Below are 19,460 nucleotides of genomic sequence, written 5' to 3' on the forward strand. Positions count from 1 at the left end.
TCATAGTTAACATAGTAGGAACCCTGTGATACATCTCTGCACAGGGTTGGTGAATTTTTAAAAATTCGTAAACAAATGGATGTTGTTATCGATTTTTCGGATACGCCCTGGCAAAAGCAAAGCTGGATACATTCTCAGCAATGTAGCCGAGGTTGTGGAGAGAATTTTTAAACATTTGTCCCAACCAAGTCGCTGCTGCACGCCGCCTGGTAAGGATAACGGTTTATGTACGTTGTAGACGAAATCAAAGAAAGGAATCAAAGGTGACATAATGATAGTATGAGTCCTTTTGTGTATGTTATATTAATATAGCTTCTGTAGTGTTACAGAAAATATAACTGAACATTGATCGGTTATATTGTGTGTCAGTTTTGTTTGTGATGTTCTCCCTTAGGAATTGTGAATATATATATACATTTAAACAATAATATTTTTACTAGGCTGTTCTATTACCAAATGAGTTTGCAAAATACGCACGACATCCGGGACCTTAAGACTGTCTTGAATGTATCCTAATAATAAGTAATCCACTTGTGACGTTTTTTTTGTTTTTGTTTTTTTTACCCCTGCATATTTTGCCTTCTTTCAAATTCCTTTCATATTCCTCAAACATACTGTTTGCTTCTGCTTTAATTCTACAACTACCGTATAGTTATACATAGAAGTACTTAAAGACTCTGAATTGGTCAGTTAATAAAAAAGTTGAATATTTTCATACTCATGAAGTGAATAAAGTAAAAATCCAAACTGGCATGCTGTTTTTAAAAGTATTTACTATTTTACATAATTAACAGAAATGAAAAATTTGCAGCTTTGGCTTTCAAGGAACATTCCTTGGCACATCGATTTATATCTCATTTGCGGTGTCATATCATTTATGCATTCATCTTTCCATTATCATACTGATTTGCTGCAGCTCATGGTCATAGGAGGCGTAAGCTTAAGATCTGAGACGTCTGAATTTCTTTTGATGTGGTGTTTAATAGAAAGCCCCTTTGTTTGTGGATGCATATAAACAGTTTTCAATAAAGTAGGCGGGCCATATATGTAGCATGCAAACACTAATACATTGACGCGCTATTAATGGGTTTAGTGCCATTGTTTCAGGTCTTTTATTAAATTAGGACAAAATAAAAAATGTACATCTGTGCGTTTAAAAATGTTTTTAAATTTAAATTGTGTGTACTGTGTTTAAAAAAAGCAACAACTCTATAATCGACCTGTCATCTGCTAGCTTAAGTTTGATGGTTTGCTACTACTATTTTGAACCAACTCCTGCCAGCAATGATTATTCTGTATGGCGTCATTTACAAGGCGGTTTATTCTGCACTATAATTAAGTGTAATGCAAGAGTTCAGACCTCTCTGGCAAAATTATTAAGAGATTTGAAGTAAACAATATTAAGTAAATCTTCAACAGCAAACACTCTAAAGCAATGGTATTTTTATTAAAATACTAGTTATTTCCCAGTGGCTTCACTTACTGAGTGCAAGGGAAAAAAATAAAATGTGTATAAGTTATTAAACAGTAAAACATTAACATTTAAGAAGTAAAGATACATTGAGCACTACTGGAGTGGTTTCGGGTAAACTACATTTTAAAGGCACTATAACACAACAGGTAAGTAGTAGATTCCTTGTGAAAGGCGCTACACGGCCGCTGTGGTATAGAAATTACATTTTCGATGTGATCGTCCAAATTTTTGCCTGACAACCTTGCACTACGTGCCTGTGATTTACTTGTTAAAATAATTAATCACAAAAGCAACCTTGAATGTTGTGGGGTTTTAGTGACCCGAACTCACCTTAAGGGACAGTAAGTAGTTGTGCAGGGCAATTTACAAACAGAGTTCTGCTTTGATGGTGCTGATTACACTCATTCGCAAGATTTCCACTCTCCCAGGAGCCGATGGGGGACTTGAAGTGTCACAAACAGTGTGAGAAGAGAGGACGCTGCCCGAAACTGCGAAGCTCTCGACTCGGCAGAGCAGCCCGACATTCCGCACCTCCCAGCATCCACTTTGTTCTCACGATCCCTCACAGCTGAAGGCGGTCTCGTCTTCACATTGTTTACAGCTCGGCACAGTTAAAAAGTTGAAAGACGCAAAGCTGTTTTCTTCATCTCTTCTACTATCAAGTACTGCCAACTAAAAAAAAGTTACAATGTGGCAGTATTCAGCGACAGTCACGTGGATGAATAAATAAATCTTCTCTGTCAGAACGCATCTGGCGGCGGACAGCTCATCGCTGTAGTCCAGACATAAAGACGATATAAAAGTGGCATCCACAAACGAAGTGATTAGTTCTTGTATTATAATATGTTCTGTGGTCATAGGTAATTTCCATATCGTGTAGTCCATACGTAATTTCTGTTTCATACATAATTTCCATATCACGTGGTCAAACGTAATTTCCGTTTCAAACGCGAAAAGAATTTTATATATACAGATTAATGAACAGTTAGTGTATTTGATGAACTAAGAATTGTAGAAAAATAAAAGTAAATATAATGTTTGTAAAAATGTGGGTACCCTACTAATTCAGTACCTAGATACAGCCTCTTTGGCAAAAATTACAGATTACAAATGTTTTTTTTATTTTTTTTTGGTAGTTTGGTGTGAGTCTCTGATTTGTTTATTATGGAAATTTTTATCCATCCTTCCTTGCAGATCTCTTTCAGCTGTAAGATATTCTTGCGCTGTCTTGTATGCACAGCACATGTGAGATTTATCCACAGATTTTCAATGATGCAAGTCCAGGGGATGTGAGGGCCATTTCGAAACTTACCTTATATTTTTTGAGGTACTTCATAGTAGATTCTCAAGTGTATTTTGGATTGTTGTCTTATAGAAGCTATCCTTATTTCAGCTTCAGTTTTCTGACTGACTGATTTTTCTACTTGAGGATTTTTTGATATTAGCGGTATCCGTTCCTTCCTGTACTCACACATATTATCTTTGTCACTAGCTACCAAACAGATCCATTCCTGTACTTGGCAATTTGCAAGTTTTTCTTCTCTTCGAATGTAACTATTGTTTTTTTTCCTCCCCGGAGGAACGTTTTGTGGCTGTGGTCAAAGAGTTTGCTTTTAACTTCAACTCTCCACATCAATTGGTCCCAAAATGTCTATACAGATGTTGTTTTTGTGATCAGATTGCACGTTAAGTTTCCTTCTGATGCTTTTTCCATGATTGTCGTGTATGTGTAAGTAATGCTACACAGTAGAGGCAGTGCACCACCACTCGTTTCTCAGCTAACGCCCGTCTGCAGGTCCCTTGCAGTCATGTGGGGGGTTTGCTTTGCTGTCCTTTACTGTATATGAGCTGTTCTATCTGTCAACTGACTTGGTCTTCCAGATCTTGTCTCGAACTCCATAGTTTCCCCTAACTGGTATTTCTTAATGATATTTTGGACTGTGAAAATCGATAGCTGGAAGTACTTTGATGTCTTTTTATAGCCTTCCCCTGGTTTGTAGGCATCTCGTTTAATTTTTAGATCCACTGTCATTAGCTTAGAACCCATAGGTGTTATGTGTTGCACAGTATTTAAAGACTCAAAGAATTTATTAGATTCTGGAATTGCCATGAGCTGACCATTCATAATGACAATTATTGACCAGAATAACATCTAAGGAGCTAAGCCAACCAGACTAATGACTTAACAAGTTTTGGGAGGTTTTTTGTAAAGGGTGCACAAACCTTTGTAAATGCTGCATTTACTGTTTTATTTTTGTGTATTTTTCCAGTTATTCAAATAGACTGTAACAAGTATCTTAATATTTTCTTAAAATGCCATTGTTTTAGTTTGTTTGCTGAATAAGAATTTACTATTTTTACTTCAAAATATCAACAAAATATGAAATTTTCCCAGGGGTGTCCAAACCTTTGCATGGAACTGTATTTGTATTCACCATGCTAAAAATATGCTCTAAAGAAATATTAGTCCTGCAATTTCCACATAAAGCCCTCCATCTTAGTGTTTTGGTAGCATACTTAACCATGCACCTCTTAAAAATTGAGTTGCTCAAAAGCATTTTGCAGACAGACTGCTCAAGTTGCTGCTGCTTTTCTGTTTAAGTCTGACTGGGTGGGAGGCGATGCCCAAGAGCTTTTTGAAACAATGGATGCAATTGTGATGTTTATAAGCTGCCCTTTTATAGATTTTCAACCACTTTTTCAGGAAGGTTGGTATGGATTAATTGAATTCCAGAGTTTGTGATTTAATCTACCTTCAGCATCCATTCTTAAAGAAGTGTTGCACCAGGAATTTCCTTACTATTTTCATACTCTTTGTGTACACTTTGGTATACTATTACTATGATATCAGCACAGTTCAGATAGGCTCTTAATCCTGCTACTTTTTAAACGAGATTTATTTTTTCATTTTAAGCTTACCATGACAATATTCAGAATACAGTAAGTGCAGACAATCAGTATTTTTATATGTACAGAGTACAGTGAAAATGAACCCCAAATGTTTGACTTAGAGTGGATATAAAACATCTACACACCTGTCAAATTTGCAGGTTTTGTGTGATTAAATATGAAACCAACAGAAATCCTGTCAGAACTTATTCCACTCTTATTACAAAATTGCAATCTATACAAAGAAAGTGAAAACAAATCAGAAACTGTTTGGCAAATAAAGGAAAAAAAATTATATAAAAACCTGGTTGGTTTAGTGTGCACACTCCCTAAACTAATACTTAGCTGAAAGCACCTTTTGATTTTATTACAACACAGTCTTTTTTGTTGAGAGTCTATCAGTTTGGCACATCTGGACTTGGTGATTTTTTTGCCCACTTCTCCTTGCAAAAAATTTCCAGATCTGTCAAATAAATGTACAGGGTATCTTGTGTGCAAGGCTCTCTTCAGGTTATCCCACAAATTTTCAATTGGATTAAGGTCTGGGCTCTGGCTAGGCCATTCCAGAACACGATCCTTCTTTGATGAAGGCATTGCTTTGTTGATTTTGATGTAACTGGTTGTGCAAAAATTTGGGTACGCTTGTAATTTTGCTGATTTGAATGCATATAGCTGCTCAATACGGATTACTTGCAACACCAGATTGGTTGGATTAGCTCGTTAAGCCTTGAACTTCATAGACAGGTGTGTCCAATTATGAGAAAAGGTATTTAAGGTGGTCAATTGCAAGTTGTGCTTCCCTTTGACTCTCCTCTGAAGAGTGACAGCATGGGATCCTCAAAGCAACACTCAAAAGATCTGAAAACAAAGATTGTTCAGTCTCATGGTTTAAGGGAAGGCTACAAAAACCTGTCAGTTTAAACTGTGAGGAATGTAATCGGGAAATGGAAGGCCACCGGCACAGTTGCTGTTAAACCCAGGTCTGGCAGTCCAAGAAAAATACAGGAGCAGCAGATGCGCAGGATTATGAGAATGGTTACAAACAACCCACAGATCACCTCCAAAGACCTGTAAGAACATCTTGCTGCAGATGGTGTATCTGTACATCGTTCTACAATTCAGCGCAATTTGCACAAAGAACATCTGTATGGCAGGGTGATGAGAAAGAAGCCCTTTCCGCACTCACGCCACAAACAGAGTCATTTGTTGTATGCAAATGCTCATTTAGACAAGCCAGATTCATTTTGGACAAAGTGCTTTGGACTGATGAGACAAAAGTTGAGTTATTTGGTCATAACAAAAAGCGCTTTGCATGGCGGAAGAAGAACACCACATTCCAAGAAAAACATCTGCTACCTACTGTCAAATTTGGTGGAGGTTCCATCATACTGTTGGACTGTGTGGCTAGTTCAGGGACTGGGGCACTTGTTAAAGTCGAGGGTCGGATGAATTCAACCCAATATCAACAAATTCTTCAGGATAATGTTGAAGCATCAGTCACAAAGTTGAAGTTACGCAGGGGTTGGATATTCCAACAAGACAATGACCCAAAACACAGTTCGAAATCTACAAAGGCATTCATGCAGAGGGGAGAAGTACAATGTTCTGGAATGGCCGTCACAGTCCCCTAACTTGAATATCATCGAAAATCTATGGGATGCTTTGAAGCAGGCTGTCAATGCTCAGCAGCCATCATATTTAACTGAACTGGAGAGATTTTGTATTGAAGAATGGTCAAAAATACCTCCATCCAGAATCTAGACACACATCAAAGGCTATAGGAGGCATCTAGAGGCTGTTATATTTGCAAAAGGAGGCTCAACTAAGTATTGATGTAATATCTCTGTTAGGGTGCCCAAATTTATGCACCTTTCTAATTTTGTTATGATGCATATTGCATATTTTCTGTTAATCCAATAAACTTAATGTCACTGCTGAAATACTACTGTTTCCATGAGGCATGTCATATATTAAAAAGAAGTTGCTACTTTGAAAGCTCAGCCAATGATAAACAAAAATCCAAAGAATTAAGAGGGGATCGCAAACTTTTTCATATGACTGTATGTCCAAATAGTTCAACCTTGAGCTCATCAGACCATAATATATTTTTCATTTAGCCTGGCGTAGGTGTTTTTCTTTGTGAGAAAAGGCTTTCGTCTTGCTTCCCTACCCCACAAGCCACTGATTGTTGTCATATGTAGGGAACAACCAGTATTGGCCAGAAAATCCTGCAGCTCCTTTAATAGCCAGGTTTCCATCCAAGGAGTTTTTGCGAAAAAATATTTAGCGCTTCAAATTTTTTTACCGATATAACTGATGGAAATGCTAATTATCGATAAAATGTTGTACATGTCGACATTATATTTTTTCCGTTTAACTTTAGCGCATAAATTCCATATCGAAACTTCAGATGTCGCAAAAACTACATTGGAAACACTTTTTGTCGGAAAAAAGGGCTTTAACGCAAATAAATGTGTCACATTTTCATCACGTGCAATCAAAACGAGAATGGCGGAGCGGTTTGCATGGTCTGATGAAGAGAGTTTTTTTTTGATTGGCCTCCCTGATCAGTTTTCTCATTGAATTTTCATTCTTAGAGTGATATCCTGATCTTGGTAGTCATTGTTTTGTATGATTTTTTTTTTTCACCAAACAGTTTCTGATTTTTTTTCACCTTCTTTGTATTGTTTGCAGCTTTTGTAGTAAAGGTGGAATAGGTTTTTCTCGATCCCAGTAAATCTAATAACTCAGACCAGCTATAAGGGGGACCCGAGCCTATTCCAGCAACATCAAATGCTAGGCAGTCTCCATACTAGTTCCATTTCTCCCATGGAACTAATTAAGAACTGTTCTGTACCCAACACGAGCATCTTTAGGAAGCGGAAGGAAAACCATTGTACTTGAGAAAACTAGACATGGGGACACTATGTAAACTTGATACAGAGAACTGTCTCAGAACTCAAAGCACAGTGCCCCTTTTTATTTAATATTTTATGTTATTAGTGTGGCCAAAATATACTGTACTATGATGAATGCACAGTCAGAATTAAAATCTCACTTTTATTTTAATATCTTGTGCAGGTCATATCATAGGCTCTACACATGCCAATCAAAAGACTATTAGTCACTTTTCTCTAATTATTTTCCATTAAAGTGTTGCATTTATTCTGGCTCACCTTCCCACTAGTGTCTTGGTGAAGTGGAACATGTTTTAACCCTGGCTGCCACTCTATTTGCTCTAGTGTTTCAGCCCAATGTGTATCTGGGCCACAATACTACACAGGTTCTGTTGCTTCTTGCAATTTCTGCCTACCACATTGGCATGCCAAATTTCTCTCACTCACTCATGTTGTTATTTGTGCAGCATAGTTCGTGGACTTTTCTCTCCTAATGTCACTTTGTCACCTTCTGGTATGGCCTGTGGTTTGATAGCAATTGCAAATACGATTGGGGATAATGGACAGCCTTGCCGGGACCACATTCTAACTTGAAGTAATCTGAAATTATATTTTCTACCCAAACGAAGGTTTGGGCTTGAAAAAAGTATCTTGATCCAGACACAAATATCTGGACCAAACCCAGTCTGTGCATTAAAATTAAGACAGATAAATACTTTATTAATCCCAACATATTCTCATTCCACTCTATGAAGTACTTTTTCTGAGCCTAGAGACACTAAGATTTCTGAAGACTCATTTTCTGAGGGAGTTTATATGTTCAACAAACAGCTGCCTGCCTTTGATGAATCTTTTAAAATTATAAGAAACAATTTCTCAGTTCTTCGGGATAGAATTTTTGCCATTACTTTGATATCATTGTTTGGTAATGAAAACAGTCTATATGAGAGTCTTTATTGTTTTTTGGAAAGACAGTAATCAATGACATGTAAAGTGTAGGGTAGTTTTCTTTAGTTTCTTCTAGCATAGTATTAATATGGATAATATAACAGACATCTTTTTATATATACAGTGGGGAAAAAAAGTATTTAGTTAGCCACCAATTGTGCAAGTTCTCCCACTTAAAAAGATGAGAGAGGCCTGTAATTTTCATCATAGGTATACCTCAACTATGAGAGACAAAATCCATCCATCCATCCATTTTCCAATCCGCTGAATCCGAACCCAAGGTCACAGGGGTCTGCTGGAGCCAATCCCAGCCAACACAGGGCACAAGGCAGGAAACAATCCCGGGCAGGGTGCCAACCCACCGCAGGACACACACAAACACACCCACACACCAAGCACACACTAGGGCCAATTTAGAATCACCAATGAGAGACAAAATGAGAAAAAAAAATCCAGAAAATCACATTGTCTGATTTTTACAGAATTTATTTGCAAATTATGGTGGAAAATAAGTATTTGGTCACCTACAAACAAGCAAGATTTCTGGCTCTCACAGACCTGTAACTTCTTCTGTAAGAGGCTCCTCTGTCCTCCACTTGTTACCTGTATTAATGGCACCTGTTTGAACTCGTTATCAATATAAAAGACACCTGTCCACAACCTCAAACAGTCACACTCCAAACTCCACTATGGTCAAGACAAAAGAGCTGTCAAAGGACACCAGAAACAAAATTGTAGACCTGCACCAGGCTGGGAAGACTGAATCTGCAATAGGCAAACAGCCTGGTGTGAAGAAATCAACTGTGGGAGCAATTATTAGAAAATGGAAGACATACAAGACCACTGATAATCTCCCTCGATCTGGGGCTCCATGCAAGATCTCACCCCGTGGGGTCAAAATGATCACAAGAACGATGAGCAAAAATCCCAGAACCACACGGGGGACCTAGTGAATGACCTGCAGAGAGCTGGGACCAAAGTAACAAAGGTTACCATCAGTAACACACTACGCCGCCAGGGACTCAAATCCTGCAGTGCCAGATGTGTCCCCCTGCTTAAGCCAGTACATGTGCAGGCCCGTCTGAAGTTTGCTAGAGAGCATTTGGATGATCCAGAAGAGGATTGGGAGAATGTCATATGGTCAGATGAAAAATCTCCACTCGTCGTGTTTGGAGGAGAAAGAATGCGGAGTTGCATCCAAAGAACACCATACCTACTGTAAAGCATGGGGGTGGAAACATCATGCTTTGGGGCTGTTTTTCTGCAAAGGGACCAGGACGACTGATCCGTGTAAAGTAAAGAATGAATGGGGCCATGTATCGTCAGATTTTGAGTGAAAATCTCCTTCCATCAGCAAGGGCATTGAAGATGAAACGTGGCTGGGTCTTTCAGCATGACAATGATCCCAAACACACCGCCCGGGTAACGAAGGAGTGGCTTCGTAAGAAGCATTTCAAGGTCCTGGAGTGGCCTAGCCAGTCTCCAGATCTCAACCACACAGAAAATCTTTGGAGGGAGTTGAAAGTCCATGTTGCCCAGCGACAGCCCCAAAACATCACTGCTCTAGAGGAAATCTGCTTGGAGGAATGGGCCAAAATACCAGCAACAGTGTGTGAAAACCTTGTGAAGACTTACAGAAAACGTTTGACCTCTGTCATTGCCAACAAAGGGTATATAACAAAGTATTGAGATGAACTTTTGTTATTGACCAAATACTTATTTTCCACCATAATTTGCAAATAAATTCTTCAAAAATCAGACAATGTGATTTTTTCTGGATTTTTTTTTCTCATTTTGTCTCTCATAATTGAGGTGTACCTATGATGAAAATTACAGGGCCTCTCTCATCTGTTTAAGTGGGAGAACTTGCACAATTGGTGGCTGACTAAATACTTTTTTGCCCCACTATGTATAATATATATATATATATATATATATATATACATACAGTGGAACCTCGGTTTGCGAGCATAGTTCGTTCCGGAAACGTGCTTGTAGTCCAAAGCACTCGTATATCAAAGTGAATTTCCCCATAAGAAATAATGGAAACTCAGATGATTCGTTCCACAACCCAAAACTATTCATATAAAAATGATTAATACAAAATATAAAGTAAAAATACATAACAAATTAACTTGCACTTTACCTTTGAAAAGAATCATGGCTGGTGTGAGTGAGTTTCTAAACTCTTGTGGGATTGCACCCAACGGGATGATACGCTGAAGAGCGTCCCAAAGCAATCGCAGTCTCCCAGCGCTGTAGCAGTTCTCCGTAAAAGCGAATCCGAAAAGATCGTGGACATGCTATAAGCGCCTGCCGTCAATGGGTGATACAAGGAACATTATAAATGTGCAGGGCCCTGCCTGACTGCTGTGTCTGTGTATAAATAACCGTGCTGTTGCTGTTTCAAGCTGAATAAAGCTTGTGTTGCTAAAGTACTGAGACTCAGCTTCGTGTTTTAGGGTGCAAGACGGGGACTCGCACGTCACAGCGCTCACGCGCGCGCGCGCGTGCACACACACACACACACGAGCACACACACACAGTCACAATGCTAATGCTGTAGTAAACACTATACGCTCGTACGGATGTTGACTAAATGAGTGAGGCACGCCGACTCAGACGGAGAATAGGAGACGATTGCCCACAATCCCGCAGTGAGAGAGAAGAACCATCAGCTCAGTTGTGATCACATGACGCTCACAGACAAACTACTCGTACTGCAAGACCTCACTCGTTTATCAAGTGAAAATTTATTAAAAATTTTTGCTCGTCTTGCAAAACACTCGTGAACCAAGTTACTCGCAAACCGAGGTTCCACTGTGTGTGTGTGTGTATATATATATATATATATATATATATATATATATATATATATATATATATAAAAATTCTACTGTATAACCATCTGGACCCACAACTTTCCCACTATGTACTAAATTTAGAGCATTCTGAGTTTCAGTGAGCCTCAGTGGTTTGTCCAGTTGTGTTATTCAGTTAAAACCTTTACATCACACATACCTATCTTGACTAACATTATCCAGAATATATTTGGGATAAGACCAGAGTTGTGAACAAAGTCATCAAGTGTCTGACTTGCTAGGACATATAGGAGTATAGGGCAGCCTTATGGTATTTTTATTTAATATAAAAAGAATTTTACAAACTAATAAGTAAGTATATGGTTCTTGTTATTAAGCATAATAAAAAGATGGCGTTAAACCTAATGCAGCGGCCTGGCCTTGCTTTTTCACTTGCTAATGAAAGTCAAGGATAGTGTGTACTGTGAAAAAAACAAGCAGCCCATTGTTGTAAAAGTACAGCTGCTTAAGATTTCAACCTTGAGAGATAAGTAACATCCATTTGAGCAGCCTAATATCCCATACTGGGACGATGTGCAAATTCCCCATTAACTGTGACCGGGGGCAGCGTCTATGAGGCAATAGTGCTAACTCTGTGCCTCCTTTTCTGTGAAAAGTGCTGAATATAGATTTATTCATACATGCGTACAGTATTCTTACTTTGACCTTGTAATTCTGTAAGCAAATTCTGCTTTTAAAATGTATATTTTTAACATATGCCTATTTTTGCACAGTGTCTGTAGGCTATGGAAGGATTGTTCCCGTAGAGTCCTTCGAAGGCAGCAAAAAATGACATGGATTTCAACATTTTCCAACCATACTTTGTCCAAGGCCCTGGCAGAAGATTTAGAGGTAAATAGAACTTGGTAAAAGCATGTTTTACTGTGGGCATTTAGTGCAAAAAACACATGACAAGAACAGCAGTGTTAGTGAACAATCAGCATGGGTTCAGATGAGGGAGGTTGTGTTTTACTAACATCCTGGAATTTCATAAGGAAGCAACAATAGGATACTATCAGAGCAGAACATATGAATTTATTTATCTTGACTTTCAGAAAGCATTTGATAAGATCCCACATGTACAGTTGGGCATCAAACTAAAAGAGGTTGGTTTCGTGTGTAGATGGGCACAGAATTAGCTAAAACGGAGGAAGCACAGGGTTACGGTACAGTGAACATTTTTGGAATTGGATAATGTTAAGAGTGCTGTTCCTCACTGTTGTTATTAATATAAAAAAATAATATGGATAGAATATAAACAACAAGATGGTTTAGTTTGCAGATGATACCAGGCTTAGATGGACTGGCAGATTGCCTAGAATGTGTTAAATTTTTACAGATGACCTTGAACAGCATAAAAGCTTGGGCAGATTTGTGGCAAAAGTCGCGTCCTTTTAGAATTTTGCTCTATATTCTCAATGTTTTAAATTTGTATAGCAGAGTCTTAGATCAAATGTGCATGGTTGAATTCTATATTTAGGTGTTGTAGCAGGGTGCATAAAGAGGGTGGATAAAGCCAAATGCTTGGGGTGCCAACTGGGCAAAACACTGTTCCACTGGAACAAAAATTAAGAAAGGTAATGAAAAATATTTTGCTTCAGTGTGCTTTTTGGAGAATACAGTCTTTCTCTCAGGAACGACTGGTTCTGGCTTAGGTCTGCACAGAAGCAAGGTCAGCATGAAAATGATAGATAGATACTTTATTAACCCCAAGGGGAAATTCACATACTCCAGCAGCAGCATACTGATAAAGAAACAATATTAAATTAAAGAGTGATAAAAAATGCAGGTAAAACAGACAATAACTTTGTATAATGTTAACGTTTACCCCCCCCCGGGTGGAATTGAAGAGTAGTGTGGGGGAGGAACGATCTCCTCAGTCTATCAGTGGAGCAGGACATTGACAGCAGTCTGTCGCTGAAGCTGCTCCTGTGTCTGGAGATGACATTTTAGTGGATGCAGTGGATTCTCCATTATTGACAAGAGCCTGCTCTGCCACAGATGTCAAACTGTCCAGCTCTGTGCCTACAATAGAGCCTGCCTTCCTCACCAGTTTGTCCAGGCGTGAGGTGTCCTTCTTCTTAATGCTGCCTCCCCAGCACACCCCTGTGTAGAAGAGGGCACTCGCCACAACCATCTGATAGAACATCTGCAGCATCTTATTGCAGATGTTGAAGGACGCCAGCCTTCTAAGGAAGTATAGTCGGCTCTGTCCTTTCTTGCACAGAGCATCAGTATTGGCAGTCCAGTCCAATTTATCATCCAGCTGCACTCCCAGTTATTTATAGGTCTGCACCCTCTGCACACAGTCACCTCTGATGATCACGGGGTCCAGGAGGGGCCTGGGTGTCCTAAAATCCACCACCAGCTCTTTGGTTTTGCTGGTGTTCAGGTGTAGGTGGTTTGAGTCGCACCATTTAACAAAGTCCTTGATTAGGTCCCTATACTCCTCCTCCTGCCACTCCTGATGCAGCCCACGATAGCAGTGTTGTTAGCGAGCTTTTGCACATGGCAGGACTCCGAGTTATATTGGAAGTCCGATGTACAGTGCATCCGGAAAGTATTCACAGCGCATCACTTTTTCCACATTTTATTATGTTACAGCCTTATTCCAAAATGGATTAAATTCATTTTTTTCCTCAGAATTCTACACACAACACCCCATAATGACAATGTGAAAAAAGTTTACTTGAGGTTTTTGCAAATTTATTAAAAATAAAAAAAAAATCACATGTACATAAGTATTCACAGCCTCTGCTCAATACTTTGTCGATGCACCTTTGGCAGCAATTACAGCCTCAAGTCTTTTTGAATATGATGCCACAAGCTTGGCACACCTATCCTTGGTCAGTTTCTCCCATTCCTCGTTGCAGCACCTCTCAAGCTCCATCAGGTTGGATGGGAAGCGTCGGTGTACAGCCATTTTAAGATCTCTCCAGCGATGTTCAATCGGATTCAAGGCTGGTCCACTCAAGGACATTCACAGAGTTGTCCTGAAGCCACTCCTTTGATATCTTGGCTGTGTGCTTAGGGTCGTTGTCCTGCTGAAAGATGAATCGTCGCCCCAGTCTGAGGTCATGAGCGCTCTGGAACAGGTTTTCATCCAGGATGTCTCTGTACATTGCTGCAGTCATCTTTCCCTTTATCCTGACTAGTCTCCCAGTCCCTGCCGCTGAAAAACATCCCCACAGCATGATGCTGCCACCACCATGCTCCACTGTAGGGATGGTATTGGCCTGGTGATGTCGGTGCCTGGTTTCCTCCAAACGTGACGTCTGGCATTCACACCAAAGAGTTCAATCTTTGTCTCATCAGACCAGAGAATTTTTTTTCCTCATTGTCTGAGAGTCCTTCAGGTGCCTTTTGGCAAACTCCAGGCGGGCTGCCATGTGCCTTTTACTAAGGAGTGGCTTCCATCTGGCCACTCTAACATACAGGCCTGATTAGTGGATTACTGCAGAGATGGTTCTCCTTCTGGAAGGTTCTCCTCTCTCCAAAGAGGACCTCTGGAGCTCTGACAGAGTGATCATCGGGTTCTTGGTCACCTCCCTGACTAAGGCTCTTCTCCCCAGATCACTCAGTTTAGATGGCCAGCCAGCTCTAGGAAGAGTCCTGGTGGTTTCAAACTTCTTCCACTTATGGATGAATGGAGTTCACTGTGTTCATTGGGACCTTCAAAGCAGCAGAAATTTTTCTGTAACCTTCCCCAGATTTGTGCCTCGAGAAAATCCTGTCTCTGTGGTCTACAGACAATTCCTTTGACTTCATGCTTGGTTTGTGCTCTGACATGAACTGTCAACTGTGGGACCTTATATAGACAGGTGTGTGCCTTTCCAAATCATGTCCAATCAACTGAATTTACCACAAGGTGGACTCCAATTAAGCTGCAGAAACATCTCAAGGATGATCAGGGGAAACAGGATGCACCTGAGCTCAATTTTGAGCTTCACGGCAAAGGCTGTGAATACTTATGTACATGTGCTTTCTCAGTGTTTTTATTTTTAATAAATTTGCAAAAATCTCAAGTAAACTTTTTTCACGTTGTCATTATGGGGTGTTGTGTGTAGAATTCTGAGGAAAAAAATGGATTTAATCCATTTTGGAATAAGGCTGTAATATAACAAAATGTGGAAAAAGTGATGCGCTGTGAATACTTTCCGGATGCACTGTATATAGGCTGAACAGGACCAGAGAAAATACAGTCCCCTGCGGTGCTCCTGTGTTGCTGACCAGAATGTCAGACCTGCACTGCAGTTCCCGAGATGCACATACTGAGGTCTGTAAGATAGTCCACAATCCATGCCATCAGGTATGAATCTACTGCCATCTCTGTCTGCTTGTCCCTAAGGAGCAGAGGTTGGATGGTGTTGATGGCGCTAGAGAAGTTCAGAAACATAATTCTTACTGCACCACTGCCTCTGTCCAAGTGGGAGAGGGTTCGGTGTAACATGTAGATGATGGCATCCTCTGCTCCCACCTTCTCCTGGTATGCAAACTGCAGAGAGTCGAGGGCGTGGCAGACCTGTGGTCTCAAGTGGTGAAGCAACAGCCACTCCATGGTCTTCATCCCATCCCACACTTCCTTCATGCTGTTATTCTGCAACTTTTGCTCCAGTTTTCTCCTGTACTGCTCCTTCGCCGCCCTGAGCTAGACTTAGGAGTTCCTTCTGCTCGTGCTTGAGCTCATGCTGATCACCGTCTTTAAAAGCCCTTTTCTTTGGTTCAAAAGGCCCTTGATGTCACTTGTAATCCATGGCTTGTTGTTAGCATAGCAGCGTACTGTTCTTACTGGAACTACAATGTCCATACAGAAGTTGATGTAGTCAGTAGTGCAGTCAACAACCTCCTCAATGTTCTCACTATATGATCCTTGCAGGATACCCCAGTCCGTAGTTCCAAAGCAGTCTCTAAGAGCCTGCTCTGCCTCAGGGGACCACTTCCTGAATGAGCGTGTGGTTGTAGGTAGCTCCTTCACTCTTGGTTTGTAGTGAGGCTGAAGCAGCACCAGGATATGATCTGCTTTCCCAAGCGCAGGCAGCGGGGTGGCGCTGTATGCGTCTTTAATGTTTGCATACAGAAGGTTAATAGTCCTATTTCCTCGAGTGTTACAATCCATATACTGGGTGAAGGCAGGTAATGTTTTGTCCAGCGTCACATGGTTAAAGTCTCCAGCGATTAGCACAAGCACCTCAGGGTGCTGCGTTTGCAGTTTAGCAACATCAGAATGGATGATGTCACCTGCTATCTCCACGTCCGCCTGACGTGGGATGTATACAATAGCAACAATGACATGTCCAAACTCTCTGGGCAAGTAATAGGGACGCAAACTTATGGCCAACAGTTCGATGTCCCTGCAGCAAGTGGAGATTTTGATGTTTACATGTCCAGAGTTGCACCATCTTGTATTCACATATAGAGCGAGTCCTCCTCCTTTCCGCTTACTTGTGTTTCTGTCTGCTCTAACTGTGCTAAACCCGGGTAGCTCCACGTCAGCATCTGGGATGCTAGTTGTTAGCCATGTTCCACAAAAACACAACAAACTGCATTCTCTGTAGTTCCTGACGTTTTTCACCAGTGCAGCCAGTTCATCGATCTTATTTGGTAGTGAGTTCACACTTCCCAGGATCACAAAAGGCACCGAAGGCTTGTATCACCATTTCCTCGCTAGCCGCCTTGCCTTTAGCTTGGTGTAGCGAGTTCCTCTTAAATTGAATAAGGAGCCCGGAACACACACTCCTACTCTTAGGTAAATTAAATTCTATTAGGTACGAAACCCGACAGAACCTGAGCCCCAATTTGATGTCCCCAGATGGAGTTGTCTTTTATGAATTTATACAAAATAAAAAGAAATAATCACCCCAACAATTATTTAGCCAAACAAAAAGAATATATATTATAAATCAAACAAAACATACCCGTCTAAATACACACATATATAAATATATATCAATACTAATTAATAAAAGGCAAAGCCCTCACTGACTGACTGACTGACTCATCACTAATTCTGCAACTTCCCGTGTAGGTGGAAGGCTGAAATTTGGCAGGCTGATTCCTTACAGCTTACTTACAAAAGTTAGGCAGGTTTCATTTCGAAATTCAACGCGTAATGGTCATAACTGGCACCTCTTTTTTCACAATATACTGTAATGGACGGCAGCTCGATGACCGTGGGAGGAGGAGTTGAGTGTCACGTAATCACGTGAAAAGACTGTGAACCCAGTAGGGAGAAATGAAGGAGGAGCCGCAAACAGCGAAGAACAAAAAATTCATTAAACAATTGAGAAGGGAGCGAAACAATAAGAAGCGAGCGAGTAAAGCATACAAGCATCTTCATAAGGGAAACAAAGCACGGTGTAAAACGTAAGTTTAAATTAAGTTTATAGAAACGCTCCCGCTGCGGATTGCAATAACATATTCACGAGATAAAAGAACGCAGTAGGGAGAAATGAAGGATGAGCCGCAAACAGGGAAGAACAAAAAATTCATTTAACAATTGAGAAGAGAGCGAAACAATAAGAAGCGAGCGAGTGAAGCATACAAGCATCTTTTTCATAAGGGAAAAAAGCATGGTGTAAAACGTAAGTTTAAATTAAGTTTATAGAAACGCTCCCGTTGCGGATTGCAATAACATATTCGCGAGATAAAAGTTTAATGAGAAGACACGAGGTATAAACGAACCACACGCCGTAGCGCAACGTTAGGGGCTTCACCTCTGGCGCTGACGTTCGAGATTCGATTCCCGAGAGCGGATGCAGTGAGTGTGTACGCCTGATGAGTCCAGAATTAGGGAGAAACACATATCGCATACTCTTTGCATTATTTGAAAGTAAACTATTAAAACCATTCTATGATCTGCTTCTCGCAACTGAAAGACGGCACATGGCGGATGTTAGCCGACTTGCTGACCGCAACGTTAGGGGCTTCAACTCTGGCGCCGCAAACAGCGAAGAACAAAAAATTCATTAAACAATTGAGAAGGGAGCGAAACAATAAGAAGCGAGCGAGTGAAGCATACAAGCATCTTCATAAGGGAAAAAAGCACGGTGTAAAACGTAAGTTTAAATTAAGTTTATAGAAACGCTCCCGCTGCGGATTGCAATAACATATTCGCAAGATAAAAGTTTAATGAGAAGACACGAGGTATAAACGAACCACACGCCGTAGCGGAACGTTAGGGGCTTCAAATCTGGCGCTGACGTTCGAGATTCGATTCCAGAGAGGGGCTGCAGTGAGTGTGTACGCCTGATGAGCCCAAAATTAGGGAGAAACACATGTCGCATACTCTTTGCATTATTTGAAAGTAAACTATTAAAACCATTCTATGATCTGCTTCTGGGAACAGAAAGAGGGCACGTGGCGGACGTAAGGCGACTTGCTGACAAACCACAAGCGTGACCTGGCAGGTAACCACCCATACAATCAGATTGTGATTCAGAAAACGAATGCCATGAATGTAATTACCACGATCTACATACTGTCAAATAAACGAAGCACACGCCGTAGCGCGACAGCTGTGAAAAGGGAGCTTCACAAAAAAACAGATCCTTTAACAAATTGTTATTGGTATATTTTCGATCCATTTAAAAAGGTTTTTCTTTTCTTCTTAATAAAAAATTAAAAGCAGTACTTCGCCGCAACAAAGCGCGAGAATTTGGCTATATATATCTGCTCGCAATTAAAAGAGGGCACGTAGCGGATGTTAGACGACTTGATGACCAAGCATAAGCGTTACCTGCCAGTTAACCACCCATACAATCAGATTGTGATTCAGACTAGGAATGCAATGAATGTAATTACCCCGATCTACATACAAGGCGAAAGTCTTGCAACATTCAAAGATGATGGTTTGGGATAAGTACACCATGGAACATAAAAGAGCTTATGAAGCCTTGAACCAAAAAAAGCAAGATCTCAGAGATCGTAAAAAAAAAAAACAAAAGGAGGTAATGTCGTTTTACTCGCTGTAGATTTTAGTCAAACATTACCAGTTATTCCACGAGGGAGACCAGCAGATGAACTCAACGTGTGTTTAAAATCCATGCTTCTCCCACGGTCGGTTATATGTCGCGTGTTCTCGGGTAGGAGCACCAAAAAATGTATGCATTTAAGCATGTAATGGGCCAAGAAAAAATGAGGTATACCCGAAGGCACTGCAGTAGTACTCAATGTAACTTTATTTCTTAAATGTTAATGTTTTACGGTTTAATAATTTATACGCTTCTTATATGTTGTTCAAATTCTTTTATCAAAATACCAGTGACAGCGCAATGCACGATAACATGGAGTGAATACACCATACGCATCCGCCCACGGCCGCCCTGGTGTGCGCAGATAGGAGTTGATTCTACAATAAAATAAAATAAAGATAAAAAGAGTAATACAATCTTC

General features: G+C 40.3%; 1 protein-coding gene across 1 annotated transcript in view; it reads left to right on the forward strand.

The window, feature by feature from the left end:
* The first annotated feature begins 75 nt into the window (after positions 1 to 75).
* The window catches only part of fbxo22 (F-box protein 22), a 55,949-nt gene continuing 36,564 nt past the window's right edge, over positions 76 to 19,460 (forward strand). The window contains 3 exon segments of the mRNA XM_051920789.1: positions 76 to 81; positions 190 to 209; positions 11,804 to 11,921. Of these exon segments, the coding sequence (XP_051776749.1) occupies positions 76 to 81; positions 190 to 209; positions 11,804 to 11,921 (144 nt within the window).

The sequence above is a fragment of the Erpetoichthys calabaricus genome, chromosome 17 (genome assembly GCF_900747795.2).
Source record: "Erpetoichthys calabaricus chromosome 17, fErpCal1.3, whole genome shotgun sequence".
NCBI lineage: Eukaryota > Metazoa > Chordata > Cladistia > Polypteriformes > Polypteridae > Erpetoichthys > Erpetoichthys calabaricus.